Source organism: Sesamum indicum, linkage group LG5 (genome assembly GCF_000512975.1).
Source record: "Sesamum indicum cultivar Zhongzhi No. 13 linkage group LG5, S_indicum_v1.0, whole genome shotgun sequence".
Lineage (NCBI taxonomy): Eukaryota > Viridiplantae > Streptophyta > Magnoliopsida > Lamiales > Pedaliaceae > Sesamum > Sesamum indicum.
The window spans coordinates 5,527,513-5,549,964 of record NC_026149.1 but is presented as its reverse complement, the minus strand read 5'-3'; the positions used below and the strand labels follow the sequence as shown (position 1 = coordinate 5,549,964).

At 34.6% G+C, this 22,452-nt stretch overlaps 2 protein-coding genes across 2 annotated transcripts in view; both read left to right on the top strand.

Moving 5' to 3' along the window:
• Window positions 1,269-5,302, top strand: LOC105162100 (putative receptor-like protein kinase At4g00960). Its single transcript, XM_011080039.2, has 6 exons — window positions 1,269-1,424; window positions 1,548-1,690; window positions 1,893-2,103; window positions 3,354-3,588; window positions 4,228-4,378; window positions 4,714-5,302. Exons 1-6 carry the CDS (start codon window positions 1,361-1,363, stop codon window positions 5,098-5,100), a joined length of 1,191 nt encoding a protein of 396 aa, XP_011078341.1. The 5' UTR covers window positions 1,269-1,360; the 3' UTR covers window positions 5,101-5,302.
• Window positions 10,473-22,452, top strand: part of LOC105162099 (ABC transporter G family member 32) — a gene marked incomplete in the record, with an annotated part of 17,273 nt that continues 5,293 nt past the window's right edge. Inside the window, 13 exon segments of the mRNA XM_011080038.2 lie at window positions 10,473-11,074; window positions 15,119-15,239; window positions 15,325-15,413; window positions 15,499-15,583; window positions 15,687-15,846; window positions 15,932-16,008; window positions 17,903-17,956; window positions 20,273-20,363; window positions 20,442-20,743; window positions 20,810-21,091; window positions 21,721-22,037; window positions 22,117-22,277; window positions 22,372-22,452. Of these exon segments, the coding sequence (XP_011078340.1) occupies window positions 10,800-11,074; window positions 15,119-15,239; window positions 15,325-15,413; window positions 15,499-15,583; window positions 15,687-15,846; window positions 15,932-16,008; window positions 17,903-17,956; window positions 20,273-20,363; window positions 20,442-20,743; window positions 20,810-21,091; window positions 21,721-22,037; window positions 22,117-22,277; window positions 22,372-22,452 (2,095 nt within the window).

The window sequence follows — 22,452 nt, the reverse complement described above, 5'->3', positions numbered from 1 at the left end:
AATAATATTTATGGGGATGAATACGATGACCCCATATATTTTTATATAATTATATATATTAATTGTTAATTTTAATTTAAATTAATTTATTAATTTTTTTATTGAATTCGTATATAAATTTGCACCACTTAATAATTGAAATATTAAATTATTTAATTAATATATTAATAAAAATTAGTTACTAGCTTATAAATTTAGATTAAAAATTATCACACTTATATAAATTATTTTAAATTCTTAAAATTAAAAAATTTATTTTTTTATTTTTGTTTATAACTAAATTTTATCAACATTAATGAATTATGCATACATGTATATATGTTTATAATATAAATATATAAAGATGTAATATAATTGAATATATTTATATGTATATATTTTATATATATATATATATATATTTGATGGCTAACAATGGCGAAGGAGGATGAAAGATTGGGTGCAAGTGGGGCACGGCCGTAGGCCTCAATGGGGCTGTGGGAATGAAGGCACAGACAGAAGTTGAGGGTAGACATTGTGATAGGAATGGGAAGAACGAATATTTTTTTTTTAAAAATTATTTAATAATTTAAAATATTTTTTATAATATTATATATTTTACTTATTCTAATATAAATTATATAAACTACATAATTTATTTTGAATTATACCTTATTAATTTTAATAAAATTTAATTATAAATAAAAATAGAGTATAAATAATTTTTTAATCTTAAAAATTTAAAATAATTTATACAAGTGTAATAATTTTTTAATTTGAATTTATAAGCTAATAACTAATTTCTATTAATATATCAATTAAATAATTTAATATATTAATTATTAATAGATGTAAATTTATATACAAATTCAATAAAAAAATTAATAAAATAATTTAAATTAAAAATTAGTATAAATAATAAAAAAATATATGAGATTATATTACTTATCTCATAAATATTATTTTGACATTTTTCTTTATCTTTTGGTAATTACAGAATACTCATGAGGGTATTTTTATTATTGAAAAATTAAATTGAAGTTTGTCCAAATCAACAGAGGCATTTTGAGATTTTAAAGAATGTCAAGGATAATTTTTGTAATTTTTAAAAAGACAGGAATAATTTATATAAGAATGGTAATGGCGAGAGGGTGTAAAATGTAATTATCCCAATATAATATGTTAGCGCAGCCGGCGGGTTTTGATAACGAGTTCCTACCACCCCGTCAATCTCAAGTCAACACGCTTGTTTCATTGGAAGCACCTGGAGTATTAGGTGGCCCAGAGATGAGTATATCTACTTCGATACGCGTTCGTGAATTCATAATGTCAAAACTTCAAGCCCCCAGTACCCTACTCATTCATGGAATGGTAGGATGAAATGACTAAACACAGAAGCTTCCTCCAGAATCTGATCAAGCCATTCACATTTAACTCAAGCAAAGGTGACTTTTTTCGAGTTGTAATTATTTGATTCTTGTCTTGTTTTTCTGGTTTTCATCATCGGACTGATGTCTTGGGGCGTTTATGGGATGTGTGTTTCCTCAACATCAACTGTTTGATTAAAGACCGAAACGAGGTGGACTTGGAGAAAATTGCAGCACAAGCACAAGGACAAAGGGAGTTTTCCTTTGACACCCTTGTTGCAGCTACAAAAAATTTTCATCACACTCTAAAGCTCGGTGAAGGGGGATTCGGCCCAGTTTACAAGGTAAATGTATCATCAAGATTGAGTCTCAAGACTTGTATATTATCTTGTGGGATTTGAATTTCTCTTGAGAAAAGAAACATATAGAGTTGGGATTGGGTAGGGGTGTGAGTCTGGGTGGCTGAAAAAACTGTAAACTAATGAAATTCAATCAAGTTGTTGGACAAAGATTCAATTTTGGCTGGTTTGCATGTGGAATTTACAGGGAAAGTTGGATGATGGAAGAGAAATAGCTGTGAAGAAACTTTCGCAGGGCTCAGCGCAGGGGACGAAAGAGTTCCAGAGTGAGTCAAAGCTTTTGGCACGTGTACAGCATAGAAATGTGGTGAAATTGTTGGGTTACTGTGTACATGGCGCAGAAAAGCTGCTTGTCTATCAATATGTGGCTAATGAGAGCCTTGACAAGTTGCTATTCAGTAAGTTCTCTTGTTTATTTCGTCCTTCTGCCTTTTGATTATCATTCGGTTTCTCTATCATCATCTATACACTAAAAAGGTTTGATATCATTCGGTTTCTCTATGATCAGTAAAAACACAATTATTTAAGTCTTGTTATCATCTTGTTTGATATCCTCTGACAAGAAATCAATCCAAATATTAATCTCTAAAGCCTAGGATCTAATTTTGGTTGCAAGTTGTTTGTATTACCTCATTTTGCATGTTTGGTGTCAACTGCAATGCGAGTCGGGTAAATAAAATTTATCTTTTATTATTTGTGCAGAACACTTTCAATTTAGCATTGTGAAGCTTGAATTGCAAATCATATCTGTGTTGGTTCTTTGATGTAATCCCACAAAGTTGGCCGGCCATGAGTAGTCCTGATAACCAAATAAAGCACTTTGCCATTTAATCATGTCAAACATTGAGAGACAAAATGCACGTTACATGAAATATGTAATCTTCCAGTCAAATTGTTTCTGAATACTTTTCAATTCAAAGAAACTTTTGGAAACAACTGCAAAGTGTACAGAATAAGGTTGTTAGCTATTCTTTTTTAGAGATAATCAGTTGGCCTTGGCATTCAATAGATTGCTTCGTATGACTGGCATTAAGTTGGAACTATGCTTAAGCATGTACAATTGCGATATATTATGGAAACCCATGAGAATGTAAATCTTGTTTTCTAGAAATCCAGTGGAAATGTAAACTCATTATAGTTTCTACTGCAAATTGTTGCCTACAATTTGAATAAATAGTGATACTACTTGATTGGATCAGCAACTTTGGGGTGTGCTTAAAAGTCCTATGATTATATGGATTCGTGCTTGATGGAACACAAGTTTTGACATTGTAATTCCACATTTTTAGTAAATGTAATCATAATTTTAAGCCCCAGTCATACAATTCCCATGCAGTAACGGAACACCCTGAAAGTTTTTGAATCATAAATTCTCAGAAAGCAAGTGGAAGTAATTTCCATTCATCTCTGTTATCTAATGCAATTGTTGACAAGTTTCCCATAGTGCTTGGCCATCCTCTGCAGGTTCTTATTACAACATAATATGATGGAATGCTAAAAGGAACACATTTGGGCCTGTTCAATGTCTAAGCATTAAAACATTTTCATAGGATGAACCTAATTGAAACCTATTTTCAACTGGTAATCTTCACTAGATTTATGTGCCATCAAAATAAGGTATTGACACTGTTTCATGGCATTGATGTAGAGTCTGATAAACGGGAATTTCTTGATTGGAAACGAAGGTATGACGTGATAACAGGCATGGCGAAGGGCTTGCTTTATCTTCATGAAGAGGCTCCTTGTCGCATCATACATCGGGACATCAAAGCTAGCAATATCCTACTTGATGAAAAATGGGTTCCCAAGATCTCTGACTTTGGCATGGCACGACTCTATCCTGAAGATGAAACTCATGTCAACACTCGTGTAGCTGGTACCAAGTATGTTTTCATTCCCTGGAAAATTTTGAAGTTCAGCTCTTTGTTTTAGGGTTAATTACACTTAGACCCCCTATAAAAATGTGAAATTACACTTTCCCCAAAGAAGTTTTGAAAGTACACTTACACCATCCCCCTCTAGAAACTTCTTCGTTTACAGTTGACTCGCTCTTGTTAGAATTTGGACGAGAAATACTGATGCTAACAAAAAAAATTATATATATTTTTAATTCTGGCTGTCATTTAACATTCCTTAGCATATTTTTATACTTACAAAGAGATAAATTTAATGCATATCTAGGAAGTGAGGTTAACATCTTCACATTTTTCCCCATAGAAATATAAAATTATTACATGGGAATGTTTAATGAGGGGTAAAACTAAAAATATATGTAATTTGTTTGCTAACATCAGTTTTTTTGTTCAAACTCTAACGAACATTAGATGTCATGTGTAAGCAATAAATTTCAGGAGGGGTGTAAGTGTAATTCTAAAACTTTTTTGAGGGAAAGTGTAATTTCGCATTCTTATAAGGGGGTCTAAGTGTAATTGACCCTTGTTGTTATATTGCAATTCAGGTTTGAGTTGCATAGCAACATCCAATTACATTCTGCTAAGTGGCAAATTTACTATGGATAACAGTGGATACATGGCACCAGAGTATCTCATACATGGCCATCTTTCTGAAAAAGCAGACGTGTTCAGTTTTGGGGTTGTGGTTCTGGAGCTGATCAGTGGACAGAAAAATTCAAAGTTTAACAGAGATCCTGATTCACAGAGCCTGCCCGAATGGGTAAAAATACGTTTCTTGGGTGTATACTGATAGCTATAGTACTGAAACTATTCTTACAGGAGGGGTCCATCACCTTTTCGATTGCCGATTCCCTCTTGAAGTTTTCGAAATTCTTATGCTAACAGTCTAACGAAAGCTAAATTGCAGATATAATCTATCTACTTTTTGTTGTTACCATAATAGTAGAGTATATATATACAAGTAGTAATGCCTTTTGCTGGTTTCACATGTCATCCTCCTAATCTCCTTTCTTTTCTTTCTTTTTTTTTTTTTGGGTAAATAAGCTTCGAAATGTGACTGAGAATGTTTCTTCTATGTACTTCTGTTGTTTACAGGCGTACAAGCTTTACAAGAAACACCGGAGTTTGGAAATTATGGATCCAACACTAGAGTCGTCAGCAGATGCCGATCAAATAGCATTGTGCATACATATAGGGTTGCTATGCGTGCAGTCTGATCCAAAATCACGGCCCGACATGGATCGCGTTGTCGTAATGTTGTCAAAGAAGCATAGCAATATTGTTGAAGAACCAACAAGACCTGGATACTCCGGATCTAGATACAGAATGCCCCGTCGGCCAACTGCATCATCCTCTGCTTCTGGACCTTCTGGCGTATCCAGTTCTCAATCATTAGACTCCAGTAGCACATTAACTGCAACCACATCAAGTGTTAGAATCCCCAGATTAGATCCTCATGGGAAGCGTCCTGTCAAAGATTAGCCTTCCATGTGTAGGAGTTTATTACTAGGATACTTGTGTTCATAGGTTTTGTTGTTCTGATGTTGATAGATGTTTAGAGAATGGAGGCCAGGAATCAAATTGCAAAGTCAAGACTATCATTCACACATTACTCTCCTCATTCTTGATGTGTACATAGCCACAGAGTAGATTGGTCAGAAGTGGAGAAGATATGTCTCATCCATTAACTCACATCATAAGTACCTATTATCCACTCCACTCACATCCATCTGGGACCAAATAAAACCCTGGAAATAACAAGATCATTTCAAGTAAAATTAAAAGGATATCCCATGTTAAGTAACTAAAAAGCTTTTTTCTCAAAGGACAATTAGATAAACACCCTCTCTTGAGACTTGGATGTTATTACACGTAGAAACGAGGGTTTGAGACTTGAGACCAAAAATATTATTATCAAGTATAATAATCAAAATACAAAACTTGAACATCAAATGGTTTAAACAAAGAAGAAATAATTTTTTATGCAAAAAAAAGAATTTGTTGTATTAATTATTTTCAGTTTTAGTATCTACGGTAAAATAATCATTACATAAAAGATAATAAAAATTAAAAAATATTAATTGGATATTAAAGTGATATTAATAATAAAATTCAAGTACTAACTTAGTCATTTATATTTAGTTATAAAAAATGACGTTAATGGCAAAACTCATATATGAAGATGAATTTTACTCCATAAATATTAGACCCCTCAAAATATGAAAATTTATGCTAAATCTTTTTTACTCCTAAAAAATGAATTATTCTAATTATGTTTGAAGGCATTACTTATGCATATCAGTATGTTCAAATAACATAATTATGAGTTATACAAAAGTAAATGTTTTCCCCCTCATAATTCAAGAAAAATGATAGATTGTTCATTCATATGATGCCATTAATTATTATAAGAATTTAGATGACGTCACTACAAGAAATATGCATCTTTGTCATGGCTAAATATTACTGTACTCAAAAGTGAAAAATTTTATGGTAAATTATTAGTCCTAATTAGACAACGACTATTAACCAGTGTTTCAATAGGTGACGCCAAAAATTAGCCATAGTTGGAAATCGTGGCGAGTATTTTTACCGTAAGGAAGAATTATGGTAAATACTTTAAACATACCTAAGATTATAAAAAGTCGTTTTCTAAGAATTACTTATAATTATGTTTTTTAAGAATTCAAGTTTCTTTAGTAAATATTTGTGGAAAACAAATGAATGTTTAATATTTGAACCTAAATGTTTGATAAGCAAAAAGTAAAAAATATGATAAAAGGAAATCTCACTCTAAAATGGCTCAATAGCTATAAAAAAAATTAATTATATTAAAAGTAAAACTTTTGATGCTAATTATATTATTTAAAATCACCGTCGGGCTAGTTAAAAAATAGAACTTTTGATGGTAATCTATTTATTTAATATATATTTCAAACAATTCATTGCTAAATTTTTTAGCAAGTAAATTTTCGTTGTGAAATCAGTTATCAAGTAAATTTTATATATTAAATAGTGTAGATTGGCAATAAGAATTTTTACTTGCTAATTATTTTGACGCTAATTTTTTCGTTACTATTGAGCTATTTTCTTGTAGTTTGTATGCTTAACTTATATAAATCTATTGTGTATCTTTCACTTGCTTATGCTTAATACTAATATATAATCTATAAATAGTTTTTTAAATAATTGGAATTAGGTTCAAAATAATGAATTCTTGGATAGTATATTTGATTATTGCTTTTGAAAAGACAGTTTCAATATTACTTTTTTCACTTTTAAGTTAATTTATAGGGTAAATACTATATTTGTTCCTTTAAGTTTTCGTTTAAAATCATTTGAACCCCTCAAGTTTATTTATTGACTTTAGCATCCTTAAACTTTAATTTTTGTTTCAGTTTGGTCCCTTTAACTATTTTCCAGCGGAAAAAAATGGCTGAATTTTGACTCTTTGGAGGATAGAATGATCAATAAATTTAATTTTATTACTTTATTCCCTTACATTTATAAATTTATCAAAGTAATCCTATTTTACACCAAAAAATAACATTTATATATATTTTTTTATGCTGATATGTTGTAATTTTCTTATGTGAATAATGAAAATTTTGATCTCTTGCGAATATAATAATAATATATTACTTAGCTTAAAATAAACAGTCTCTTTTTTTAGTATTTAAAAAAAAAACTAAAACTATGAATAAATTTTACAAAACTTATCTAATATGAAAATGTGATTAAAAAAAAACTAAAGTCAATAATTTTTTATTTCAAGAGTTAAAGATAAGTCTAAAAAGGTTAAACCTTAGTAATATTTATTAAATGTTTGAATTTTCGACCAAAAAGTTGGTAGATTATATTTTTTTAACTCGAGTATTTGGTGGATTTCATATATATAGTTCATTTTAAGAGATTATCTAAATATATAATCTCAACCTATAGAAAAAGATCTATAAAAAAACCTCTTAAATGAATTTTATATATATTTAAAATCCAGCAAACCATCTAATTAAAAGTACATTTCACCAATTCTTTTTCATAATTATCGCTGTTAATATTTAATGATATTGCTAAGATTTAATTTTATTAGATATATCTTTAACTCCTAAGATTAAAGAAAGAACTTAAAAATTTTTATTGTATTTTTAGATTAGATAAGTTTTATAAATTTATTTATAATTTTGATATTTTTTGTCACTTATAAAAATAAAAAAAGAGACTATTTACAAAGTTTTTATTTTTCATATAAGATAATTACAATGTACCATATAAAAATATAAAAAAATGATTTTCTTTCTAAAAAATAGGACTAATTTGATAATTTTACAAACTTAAGGGACTAAAGTGATTAAAAAAAATTAAAATTGACCATTTTACCCTCCAAACTATCAAACTCCGGTCACGTTTTCGCCGAAAAATGGTAAGAGAGACCAACTGAGACAAAAAATAAAATTTAAAGATGCTAAAATTAAGAAATGAATTTGAGGGACTAAGAGTCTGTAACCATGGCTCTTGGGTCACCCTTCCTGGACAAAGCTTTTTAGATAACCTTCTTGCCCTTGTGAGTTATAGTAATAGTCAGCTGGTGAAAGTCTAATTTGACTGGATTGTGATCCTCCAACTAGCCTCAGTCCTCACATCCTCCTAGCTTTAATGCCCTGGCTAGATAGGAAAACTGAGACCCTTGTATCTCCCATTGAAGCTCTGGACAAAATATCTTGCTCATCAACCTGTAACCATCAGCTATACTCACCATCATTGGTGTGGTGTCTTCAGTTTTTAGATTTAGAGCTTTTATCACCTTTTCATCTATGAAGCTGTGAGTGCTACCACTATCAATAAAGATATGAATATCCTTCCCATTTATCTGGCCCTTAACTCTTAGTGTTCCACTGCTAATGCTCTCACACATGACATTTAAGGAGACAGAAACATCTTCTTCTACTTCCTCTGTTTGTTCTTCTACCTGGCATGTATCCTCCTCACAAGCCTTAGACTTCTTCCTCATTCATCAGCATATAAGAATACCTTACCTTACACTTATGTCCAGGTACAAAAACCTCATCACAATTATAGCACAGGTTCTTCTCTTTCCTTGCTCTCATTTCAGCCTCAGTGAGTAACCTCTTAGGTTGGCTGTTCTCATTTCTAGCTTTATAGGAGGGTTTGAATGCAGGTTTGTAAAAAGGTGCCTTGTTTACAGGTCTGTATGAGGGTTTCACCTGGTTGTTTCTTTGTGGTTGCTATGTCTTTATGAGAATAGCATTGACAATGGATTCTTGTTTTCTAGCAAGCATGATGCTTGATTGAGAGTGGTGGATTTCATAGTAACCACATAGCCTTTTATCTCCTCTTTCAAGCCACTAATAAACTTCATCATGAAGAACTCTACTCCCAGATGTTTGTTGAAGATCAGCATCTGTGCCTCTAACTCTTCAAACTTTTCTAAGTATGGATTAACTGTGGTTTCTTGGTGAAGCTTATTGAACTCTGTTACCACCCTCTCATAGTCTAAATCTTCAAACTGCTCCAGCACAATCACAATTAACTCTTGCCAGGTAGGTTCACCCCTCTTCTCCACATGCCCTTGATACCATAACTTAGCTCTACCTTGCATATGGATCGAAGCCAAAGGCATCTTTTGGTTTTTAAGGATAGGAATCATCTGAAAATAATGTGTACATCTCCTGATCCAAGCCCTTGCAGCTTCCCCATTAAAGAGTGGGAACTCCATCTTATGGATGGAGTTGTAACTCTTTGAATCAGACAAATTTGTGGTTTCCTTTCCCAGAGGATGATGTGGAGTTATGCGTGAGGAGGAGCCTTTTCCCATACTTGCAGTTAGCCCTTCTCCCACAATGGATTTGTTCCTATTATACTGCTGCAATTACTCCACAACACTTTGAAATGTCGATTGTAAAGAGATAGATGCAGAAATGGGGGTGAGGAATAATTGAGAAGAAGAAAGGAGAGAAAAGCACAGAAACTTCATAAAATTTTCATTAAAAAATGCAAGTGAACATCCTTGTACATTTTTAAACCAAGTTCTGATACTTTTTCAAGAGAAATTACATCTCCCCCAAAAGACAACTAAAATTAGAGAAACAAGCTCCTTCAGCCTTCATTGGTTCTTTCCTCATTTTGCAAGCTCAAGCTTCAAAGGTTAGGGTCGTGACCACCTACGCTCTGTTCAGCAGCCTTCACGTGTGTTCTTGTTTGGCCTTCAGCCGCTTTCAAAGGGATGTCGTTTTCACCCAAATTACTAATCCCTCCTGGCTGCCCTAATTTAGCCAAAAAGTCACTGTTCCCTTCTTATCTGTGAATTCGCCCCCATTTTTGGTTTTCCCCTTAATCGTGTGGCTCGGATTAATCCTTCCCGTCGAACGACTGTTTTTTGAAGTCGTGTTTCTTGTTAAAGTTGTGACATAGTCTTGGTTGATATGGGATACGATCCCATTTAATATTTATTTATCTCTTGCATTGCTCATTTAATATTTGAATTTATACCAATTCCTTCAATAAATACATATAAAAGAAACATAATTACCAATGAATAGTAAATTTATCTCTACAGCAAAACGAAACATGTAATATCTATTTTAAACTATTTTAAACAAATCCAAATATGCGAAGTATTTCCAATACATATTTATTTATCTTTATTTTTTTGAATTTATTTATACAAAACAAAATAAAACACTCGGACAATAAATGCATCCCCTCACGCTCTTACGTGCCAACTGAAAGGAAGTAGTAGATGCCACAGTTCATTGTCGTACTTTGTGCTCACGAGGTTGTACATCCATGTAGAGCCAGCGTTGGTTGTGAACGGAAGTATAAATCTGACATGCATGTGCAGAGACGGGGGGTGAAAACTGATGGAAATTATGAACCGAAGCAAAGGAGAAAATAAGAAGAAAGGAAGAGAAAAAAGATAGCAGAGTAAATGAGACAGAAATTCAACAACCACATGCAATTGGGTTGAAAGACAGCCATTAATGCAAAGTTGAACCATATTCTTACCCACAGCATTAATGAAGTTCAACTAACAATGCCAGCCCCAAAGTCATCTTTACTCATCCTCACCGCCTTATTTTGCTGCTAAATTTTCAGCACTGCGTTATATCTTCACACCCATTACCTTTTTCTCTTGGTTTCTTTCCATTCCTGGTAAAACTTTGATGTGGAACTCGGCGGAGAACTTCTCGGCGCGTTCCGAGTCATTTAGGGAGGATGTGGACGACGAAGAGGCGCTGCGGTGGGCGGCACTGGAGCGGCTTCCCACGTACCGCCGCATTAGGCGCGGAATTTTCCGTAACATGGTGGGTGACACCAAGGAGATCGACATACACACTCTTCAAGCGGAAGAGCAAAAGATCGTCTTGGATCGGTTAATTAACTCTGTTGATGATGATTGGGAGAATTTTTTCACTCGCGTACGACGCCGGTTCGACAGGTTAGTAATTCTCATTATTTTTCTTGAGTCTTGACCATGTCATTAGTTTTAAGTAATGATGTCTACTTATTTATTCGTTAATTCGGTGGATTTTGAGCGATGAGTAATTGTGGTTTGAGAGTGACAATCCGTTTCTTTCTTTGGGAACCAAGGAATAGGAGTAGGATAGGGAAATATTGCTTTATGTAAGTGAATATCATAATTAAAGTTATTAGGGTACGTTACAAGGCCCTTCCATGAAATTTGTTGGGATTACAACTGTCCCTCTTTATTTGAAAATTATAAATATCTTCTTAGAATTAATAATGGTCTCACAAATATCCGTCGATTATAAGACGTATTTGTTAGATTAATTCCAATGAGTATTTGCAATTTTTAAGACGACGAGAATGTATTTTATAATTATGGGAAATCTCAGGAGTGCTCGTTGTAATTTACTCTAGTTATTATTAGTATAATAGAAGTTCTTCATGTTGCTGTAATAATCTATTGGTCTTAATAGAACAAGTCAATCTAATAATATTGGGATCTGGATACTGTTTCTGTGTAGCTTTTGAATATAATCATCTATCAGAGCCCACCCTTGAGGATGAATACATATATTTCCTTACAAGATTGGTTTCATCTTTATGTGTACTTCATTTTATATTGTATTCCTGGTGCCCAAGGAATAGAAAGCCTTGCATGACCTTGGTCCATCGTTTAATGGATGATTAGATTTATTGGGATCATGTGAATTGCATTATGACATGCATGGGAGACAATTATGACTTCAGTTGTCGGATGTCAAAATAATATGGAGCCAAAGGAGTGTAAAATGTCGAAAAGATTTAAACAATTTGATTTTGCTGTAGTTCCTCAGGTAGAAACTAAGAAGATGCTAAACGGATGTCAAAATCTACTTATGGAACCAAAGGAGTGTAGAATGTTGGCGAAAAAGATTTAAACGATTTGATTTTGCTATAGTTCCTCAGACAGAAACTAAAAAGATGCTAAATGGTATAATGATGCCGCGATAAACAGTGTGGTCTTGTCAGTTGTTTGACTACAGGGGATGAACCTTTTCTCTAAATAGACACAGAATAAGCACTTAAGTATGAGCTTGGGTTCATGTGGGATGTAAGATCTTATAATATTGATGAGGGGGGCTGATTAGGATTGGGTGATTGGCCCAACAAGAATTGTTTGTTTAGATTGTTCTTAAAGAGACCATTTTTGCCATGAGTGCAACAGGTAGACGAAGTACACACAGCAGATTGCCTGCAGTTGCAACTTTAATCAAAATCCGAGCCTCAACCTTGAAGTTAACAAATTGAAACTCAAGCAGTAGATCCTACAGCACTAATGATCTGATATCAATCTGATGATGAGGGACAAAAGGATCCTCCGAGACTTTGCTCTTTGGAAATATGTGAATAATATTAGACAACATGTGGCTGGAACAATTTATACCAGCTCTGGGATAAGTTGAAAAGACTTTCTTAACTATAAGATTAGATTGGTCTCCCGAAATTCTCTTAGTCTCAGTTGCAACTAATTTTGGGTAACATCATAACTTCTCATATTCCAACTTTCTTTAATTTTGGACATAAGCTCATGAAGCACATGCTTGTGAGGCAAACCTTAGGAAAGTTAGTGGATGTGGCTTTTAAGCGGCTAACTGCCACATATGGATTTGGAACAGCGAAGCCAGTAAAGTATTCTTGGACTGCATTTTTAAGATGGGTTGTTTGACGAGAATCAACAACAGAAAGGCAAATCAAGAGAAGAAAAGTAACTGTCTGCCGTAAGGCAGGTGAGACAGTCATTTGGGGCAAGCAATAGCTAATTTTGCTGTACCTTGAGACTCTGTGCACAATATCAACATCAGATGATTAGGTGCACCGGGAGACAGATCCAATGAAAATGCCCGTGCTTGTTTTGACTCTGACTGTGACACTGACTTTGTGTCTGAGGAAGGCGTAAGTCTTTTAAAACAAAGATTAAAGAACTTTTGAGGATACGGAACTGAACTTGCTTGGTGGTCTAGGGTAAATATCAAGGAGATTTGCCGAGATTAGAGCATCTGCAAGAAGGTATTGCTAGTGAAGGTGTTCTTATGAGTATGTTTGTTGTAGTAGGCAGAGCAACTCCACCCTAGGAACTTGATGGAAAGAGATTTGCTAAAGAGGTGGAGAATTTCTTATGGAAAATTGAGTGGTACTCTCGGGGGCCTTAACATCACAGAAGAGTTGGACAAAGATTTTGGAAGGCACAAACTATATTCCACTTACATGTCAACCCTGTGGTGGCATGGCTACAACTATTTTTTTCTCCTGCCATGACCATGGGGTTGTAATTAAGTTACCCTCATATGGGAAACGGAACAACCAACATAGAGACCGGGCGGAGTTCAAGAAGAAGCTAAAACAACAATTTGGGTTTTGAAGGAATTAAACAGAGGAAAGTGTATTCCTGAAGAAATAACATAGGAGCACATCATCACCATCACCCAATGTCTTGCCAGGAAATACAAACACAAGCAGAGGGCTTATCTGAAGTGTTAATATGGTAGTAATGAATTGTTCGCACTCAGTGAAAAGTCATGAAAATGGTTGTACTGTTTGATCTATTCTAAGTCTAATCAGTGTTGTGAATGTAATTATCAAGTAACTTCTTAACTGCATTTAGGGTGTATAGTTTTTAGTTGTTTTGATGATGTATCATATTCATTCTCATTGAATAGTTGCAGTTCAAGCGACTAAAATATATGAGAGAAACACTTACAGTGGGCCATGTTATATGAGGGTTGGAGCTAAATTGTGGTTGTAATCTAATCACATCCAGTATGATACTTGATTTTGTTAGAATCTCTGCTGAACACGGAAGACAAATAAGAATACGGGTACAAGAATTGGTCTTGATACTTAAAAAATCGGTTTCAATATCTTCTGCAATTGTTTGTTCCTATTGAAGTATGCAAGTTTTTAATTCTTTTTGGATGATAAGCTGATTGTTGTCAAATTTGAGTTATTTATGGTAAACAGATCAACTATCTATCCCACAAGTTTGACCACTGAAACAATTAGAAGTCTGCCCCTGCTAATAGTTGAGAACAGGGATAAAGCAGAATTTATTAGAAGATAAACTGCATCCCCAAGGGTTAGGTCCACTTTTTACAGGTTAGTGGAATCTTTATACTCAAAACTCTGCTACAAACTAAGTGTGGAAAATATACAGGATAGCTTCTGCTATCATCCAACACACCTGGTATTGTCTACTGCTGGCCTAAATTATTTGACATGATTGTTGTTTGACTAAATATGGTTTGGATATATTTCTAGATTGGAATTTACCCCGTATGATGAGATTCTATCCATAACGCAAATTTCAATATGATGGGATGACTACAATGGGCAAGGCCTTGTTTCCGGAAAAACACTGTTCGAGTACAGAAGAAGTGGCATTATGTAGTAATATAAAATTGTGTCGAGATGGTGTTTTGTAGGATCTGAATGTGTTCTCGGGGTGCTCCCGAACTTTTGTGAGAGGATCCAGTAGGAGTGAGGGAAATGAAGAGAGAGGGATAGGATAAACGTATTGGTTTGACTAACAGGGAAAAAGAAAAGAAGAAAAGGAGAAATTGCACTGAAACACAAGACATTAGTTTCTACCGAACATTGGTGATCAAAGACATCAACGCTTAGATCTGCTATTTGTTCTTTTTCCTTTTCTCCCTCCTTTAGACAAAAATGATCATTTCACATTCACTTAATTAAGGGATGTTTGAAATAATTTTCATCAGACAATTTTTAATTTCTAGTTGTTTATGGATTCATTGCTATATGAACCAGCATTGTGACAGGCATTCTTTCTAATGAAAGGTTTCACTTGATTTCTATTAAAGATTATCCACAATATAAGATTTCCTATAGAGCGACAGTACTACTAATGGAATGATTACTATGGCCTTAGCTTTGAAAAATTTAGAAGTTTCTGCTGTCACGCAAAATCACTTTTTCTTTTTGGCTTATGGATGTTTACGTCCATGATTTACTATTGCAGAGTTGATATGGACTTACCGAAGGTTGAAGTTAGATTTCAACATTTAACAGTTGAATCATTTGTTCATGTTGGTAGTAGAGCTTTGCCTACGATTTCAAATTTTATCATCAACATGACTGAGGTACAGCATCAGCTATCTTGAATTCCTAGTTACTAGACATTTTGCTTTTAGTATCTGACTTCTGTTTTCAAATTTTCAATCCAAGGCTTTATTCAGGCAGCTAAGAATACACTCTGGTAAGAGAAGAAAGCTGACAATTTTAGATGATATTAGTGGGATAATTCGACCAGGAAGGCATGTACTGTTTGGTGTTGTGCATTAGTATATTCTTGGTATGGAATTTGTTTCTCATATCTACTCATGATTTTTTATTCTTCAGATTAACTTTATTATTAGGTCCTCCAAGCTCTGGGAAGACGACGCTACTGGTAGCCCTTGCTGGACGCCTCAGATCTGATCTTCAGGTAGTAAAACTTATTATGCATGGACCTGCTCTATTATGCAATCATAGGGATCTGATTAATGCTGTTAAAAACTTTTAACAGACCGAAACTTTGACTCTTTAAGATGTCAGGTAAAGTAACCTACAACGGGCATGCTCTTAATGAGTTTGTTCCCCAAAGGACATCTGCTTATATCAGTCAACAAGATTGGCACATAGCAGAGATGACAGTAAGAGAAACACTAGACTTCTCAGCACGCTGTCAAGGTGTTGGTTATAAATATGGTAAGTTCGCCGAGCATGGCATAAGTCAGCTGGATGCTGACTCTTAAACTTGCCACAGATATGCTGACTCTTAAACTTGCCACAGATATGCTTCTGGAACTTTTAAGAAGAGAGAAGGTTTCTGGAACAAAGCCTGATGAAGATCTTGATATATTCATGAAGGTATGTGCATTTATGTGAAGGTGAGATGCTTCATTCGCTTAGGTTTTCTATTTAGTACAGATCCAAGCAAATAGAATCTGATAAAATCCATCCTGTCCGGACCAAAATAAACGTATCAAATACAAATTACTACACCTTAACAGTCCATAAGCTTCCTTGTCTGATACCCCTGCACACAATGTTATAAGAGCACTGCTCAGGTGCAACTTAAGCTCAATCGGCGTGCCCTGTGCATTGTGTGTGCTTGGAAAGTCTTCATCAGCATCTGTTGATTGGTTTTCTGGACTACTTGTTGAGCCCATGGGGAAGTTTAATTCAGACCGAAGAGCTAAAGGCCCTATAGATGATCAGAATTATGTATTTTATGCTTTACAAGCTGCCTCAGCTTTGCATGACATGCACAATTCCTTAACTAAAACCTGGTGCCTTGCATCATGACGATAGCTCCGAAAGTGTCCTCTTAGCCCAAACCCACTTGTGAAGTCCTCAAGAAGTTGAAAGACAGATCTTGTTTCTTATTTATTTTGTTTGCTTTAGTACAAGTCTGATACTGAATTGCAGTAACTTCTCCAGTCCTGTCACAACCACTGCTTTCTTTCAACAGCATGTTTAAGGGAGTTGCTAATTAAGAAAAAAACTGATTTTTAACTGGGAACATCCACCGCATTACTACATAATGTAATGATGATGTGTCTGCGTCGGTTGATATTTAGGTGAGGAGGTCTCCTCAACTGTTTGTTTAGACTTCTTGACTACAGATAACACCTGTTGACTTATAATTAATTTCCTCTTGATGAGCTTTATGCTATTTCCTCATACTTCTTCATCTCAGATGTGTAATCTGCAAAAAAGATGATGAAGCTTGAGCAGCATTTGTTAATAACTCCTTCACCCTTTCTACCAGAATCCATCAATGGAGCAGAAAAGCTAGTACACATGGGATGGAGATAAGATTAAAGAGATTATTCAGTGGTGTCAATTTCCAGGAAGCAATAACCATATTTATTACCATTAAGAATCTCTCAATTACACAGTAGAACTAAACTCAGTTTTCTCTATTACCTGCCATAAAACCATTTTCATCACCATACTCCTCAACAATGGGAATACCGTATAGTAGGCTGTAGGCCTTACTTGTATCTGCTTTGAGGCCTAGCAGCAATTTTGCCAAAGTCCTTCCACTTAGACAAATTTTTAAGATCATAAACCACCTAAGTCATAAACCAGCAGAATCCATTATGAAAGGATAATATGTGGTTCCATTTTCTCTCTAAGGAAACTGACCATTTATCAGAAGAAAACTAGGATACAGTTTAAAAATTCAAATTACTACTAATGCTGTTTGGACAACTTTCTATAGAACTATGAGACAACCATCAAGCTTTAGAGGTTTATAAGGGATTATATATATAGTATAGTGTTTCTCCTACCTCCTTGAGAAGGTAAACTGATGGCAATGATCACTCTATTAATGTTCATTCCAGGTTGATTAAACATGAAATGATCCTAGACATCCTCTCAATCCCACGCTGATACTTGAATACAATTCATGACAAACTTGCATTATCACCTCATTATCCGCTTCTTGTTCACATTTTTTTTGTCCCTTCAAGCAGCAGCAATGTGCTCTCTTCATCCACTCACATCATGGATTTGCCTCCAAAATTTCCATTCCTTTTTGCATCTTGCTGAACTGTATATCTATAAATATCCCTATCATCTTCTTGAAAGTGTGTTTCCCTTTGTATTCAAATCATGATTCTGTCAAGTAGAAGAGTTAAAAAAGAAGATCTTTTGTTTTCTCATTTCTGCAAAGTATATATTTTCCATGGAATTACTTAAATTAGTCTCTTATCCAAAAAACACTTCAGGTAATTTCATTTTCATTCTACAGGCATTGTCTTTGGAGGGGAAGGAGACAGGCATTTTAGTGGAATACATTTTGAAGGTATTTTATGGATGTTAACGTGTTAACTGCATTTGGTATATGTTTTCTGCAACATTGTTGATTGCTTGTCCAACAAACTCTTATTTATGTCATTTCAAAAAGAGCGAATAATGTAATAAGTGTATAGCTTAAAGAAAGTTTTAAAATTCTTTACCTTGGTAGTTTGTGCTGAAATTGCGTACAGTATGTGTAACTTCGTAAGCAGTATGTTTTTTTAGTTTCGTTGCTAGGTGCTAATGTCCTACTGCAAAATTCATCCATTAGAAGAATGGTTCAAAGAAACTTGGATTACTTTAAGTTTCATTGTGGTCAATGTGTCTAGTGCTAGCATCTAGGAAATAATTGTGAACGAAGCTATCTGGTTTACACGTAGCAGCAGGTATTAAGGAGCTTCTGCTTTCCACTGTTATCTCATACATTATACACTAAATTGTCCTCAGAATCTACAATGATAGCAAGGGTATTCAACCACACTAGGTAGATTTAAGAGTACTTAAAATTTCATCCAGGTGAGTGTGTCTAGTTGGAGCATACAACAAATAATTGCTGTTGGAGAATTATAAACACGGAGTACACTGTCAAATTCTTAAGTTTCCGAACATATAGAAAATGAAAGCCATGCATCTGAAGAAGTCATTACAGAAATTTTAGGTGAAACCTAATGTTAGTGTGATATTAATGAACCATCAACTGATCACTTGTCTAGCAAGTTAACGTGTCAAGCCTAGTATTTTTCTAGAACCTGTCGGCAGAGTGTGTAACTTTGGTGCATTTTACACAGATAATACGAAATTTTTTTGAATTTTCGTTGAAGTCAGCTTATCTGGAAATCTTTGCTTGATTGTAAGCAAAATTCTTTTATTGCTGAGAAAGTCTTTGCTATTTATGTTGGTCTATCAAGAAAGTCGACCAATGTTGTAAACATAGTCCATATGAATTCAAATCGATTAACTTGATGCACTAATATACTAAATAAATTATAGGTCAAAATAATTATAATCTATTCTGTATTTCATATGATTTATACTCTCCTAAACAGCCAGAACTGGAGAACATGTGTCCATAATGTGAGATCAGAAAGTATATGAATATACAGACACATTCTTAACATAACACTAGCATTTATTGTCACTAGAAGCCATGTTCATAGCATGTAAATGAATATGAGATATATATTGTTTTAACTGAAAGTATAAACATTTATAAGAGTTGGCTTTTTCCAGATTCATTATCTTTAGGCAGATAAGAAGAAAATGGTTTTGAACTATAAGATTTCTTAGTTTGGGGTGGTGAGTACTTAATACTTTGTCCCACTTGAAAACTTAGTAAATAGTTGATTCTCTAATTCTACCTCAACTACGTCTCATTTTCATTTGCATGATGCTTTTATTTCTCTTTTGTCCCTATAATATTTGATGCATGCTTTGTTTCATTCTATTTGAATATAGTATTTTAATTTTAACAATACATTACCTTAGCGCTGCAAATGAACTACATATATCTAACTTCAGAATTCTGTGTCTCCGGAGAAGTTGCAAGTCAATAACGATAGGATACAGTTATGAAATTGAAAGGATTAAGACCACTAGGGTAATAATGTTGATTTCAGAATGGTCTCCAAAGTGATTGCTAAATAACCCAACTGTGGTGCTATTTAAACCACATATATACAGCAAAGATAGTACTCTGCTACTATTACACACAAAGATTAACCTAATGCAGATATAATTATAATATTAATGAGCAAAACAATGTAAGCGGCTTTTTACATTGCAATTGTATTTGTAATGGCAATGAGGCATTGCTCAAGTGGCCATGCTAAAGCAGGGTCTTACATTAAAGTCCTGCTGGAAGTGTGAGTGTTTAGTTTATTTTGTAAGTAGTAGACAGTTCTTCTTTTTGCATATTCAGTAATAGCTATAGTTAATTTCATTGTTTCACTCCAATAGGAAGAATTAAATGCTAGTAGGATTAAATAATAGTAGCATATAATAAAGTTATAACCAACTAAATTGTGCATAGTAAATAATTGCTATCTTTCATCAATCAAAAAGGAAAAAAAGAATTGCTAAACGTCTGTCCTTCCGTTACAATGTTCACATCACTTTCTAGTAGATATATAAAGATGAGAAGGTGCAAAAAGTTGTTGCACTAACTGTAGATTATTAATTATTTACATCTAAACTGAGAATTTGCGCATTGGAAACTGCTTTTGTCAAGAGAATGAATAACTGTTCAGCTTAGAGACTAACGGGTTGTCATCCAATTGATGTCGAGTTATTAATTCTCATTCCATTAACAAATAGCTTATTAAAGATCTTAGGACTGGACCTCTGTGCGGATACTCTGGTTGGAGATGAAATGATTAAAGGAATCTCTGGTGGTCAGAAAAAGCGTCTGACAACAGGTATGGACTAAATTATGATTTTGGGCGCAAAGATGTGATTATAGAGTTACAAGCTCACTTAGCTTATACGTTTGACAGGTGAATTATTAGTGGGTCCGTCAAGAGTGCTATTCATGGATGAAATATCAACTGGTCTTGATAGTGCGACTACATACCAAATCATCAAGTATCTTAGGCATTCAACCTGTGCACTTGAAGGAACCACCGTGATTTCTCTGCTTCAACCAGCACCTGAGACTTATGAGTTATTTGATGATCTTATTCTCTTGTCTGAAGGCAAGATTGTATACCAGGGACCTCGTGCAGCTGTCCTCGAATTCTTTGCATATATGGGTTTCAGTTGTCCGGATCGGAAAAATGTGGCGGACTTCCTTCAAGAAGTATGTATTACATTGCAGACTGCATGTAGCTCTGTGGAACTATTTACTGAATTTTGTTTTCTATAGGTTATATCAAAGAAGGACCAAGAGCAATACTGGGCTTCATCTGATCGGCCCTACCGATACATACCAGTTATGAGATTTGCTGAAGCCTTTAGCTCATACAGGATAGGGAAGAATTTATGTGAGGAACTAGATGTCCCCTTTGATAAGCGTTACAATCATCCAGCAGCTTTATCATCTTCTCAATATGGGGTCAAGAAGATTGAACTTCTTAAAACCAACTTTGACTGGCAATTACTTCTTATGAAGCGGAATCTGTTTATCTATGTTTTCAAATTCATACAGGTAATATATCATCAAAGTCTATAGCTAACTAACCCATAGAAAGATTTTGAACTCGTTCAATGACAAACAACGTTGTTGAGTATTTGATTAGATTTATCAATACTTCTTTAATTGATGGCAACTATGTTGTGAATGAGATGACTCCTGGATGGACGAGACTCTAGAGTCTCTCCCATCAGCACGGAGGACAACAAATAGACGCAAGAGTGTCAAAGTGGAGGAACTACAAAATGAAGCTGGAAGCAGGGGTCCTAGGAGAGGCCATGTTTCCAGAGGCCAGGGTTGGTGGTCCCTATCAACCCAGGAGGCTGGAGTTGGCTTTCACGTCAACAGTGGCCAGAGCCCTTGCCTCTGTTTGGCCTCAGAAGGGAAGTTGGGAGAGACTGTAGAGGGAGAAAGGGAGCTAGTAAGGGAATGGAGCAATCTCTGTACATGAGTTTTCACCTCATAAGGCTTCTCATTTAATTCTTTTGTGTCCCGCAATTCTAGGTTCTATAAACCTGTATGTGACTATTGAGATTGATAATATTGTTCATCTAGATATTCCAGCCCAATTTTTCTTTTAGTTCATGCCAAATATCATGTACCGATTCAACACTGACACATACATTGAATGTGGTTCTTTCCAGCTCCTTTTGGTTGCTCTGATTACAATGAGTGTTTTCTGCCGGGCTACACTGCATCATGATACAGTTGATGATGGAGGCCTTTATCTGGGAGAATTGTACTTTTCAATGGTGATTATTCTTTTCAATGGCTTCACAGAGGTTTCCATGCTGGTTGCCAAGCTTCCGATTCTTTACAAGCACAGGGACTTGCACTTCTACCCCAGTTGGGCATATACAATACCTTCATGGCTTTTAAGCATTCCAACTTCATTGATAGAGTCTGGTTTCTGGGTGGCAGTAACATACTATGTGGTTGGATTCGACCCAAACATTACCAGGTGAACCTGACTTTCGAGATTCTTATGCATAATGATGTTTCGATGAATAAATGCTCTACATTTAAGCATAACATTGCAGATTTCTTCGGCAGTTCGTGCTTTTCTTCTTTCTTCATCAAATGTCTATAGGTCTTTTCCGTCTGATGGGTTCATTGGGCCGCAACATGATTGTGGCAAATACTTTTGGATCCTTTGCTATGTTGATAGTCATGGCTCTTGGAGGATACATCATTTCAAGAGGTAAATGATCCCTTGCTTAGCTTCTTGGTCAGATATTTTGTCTAAATTCCCCTAGAAATCAAGTAAATTCGACCTTATCTTATGACTTTGACAGATAGGATCCCTCCTTGGTGGATCTGGGGATTTTGGATTTCCCCGCTAATGTATGCTCAAGATGCTGCTTCTGTGAATGAAT

What these genes read in the sequence shown, in the direction of transcription:
- LOC105162100 (XM_011080039.2), top strand. Translation starts at nt 1,361, where the DNA reads ATGACTAAACACAGAAGCTTCCTCCAGAATCTGATCAAGCCATTCACA. An exon ending in CCTTGACAAGTTGCTATTCA is followed by an intron (nt 2,104 to 3,353) that starts GTAAGTTCTCTT and finishes GCATTGATGTAG; the next exon opens with AGTCTGATAAACGGGAATTT. An exon ending in CACAGAGCCTGCCCGAATGG is followed by an intron (nt 4,379 to 4,713) that starts GTAAAAATACGT and finishes TGTTGTTTACAG; the next exon opens with GCGTACAAGCTTTACAAGAA.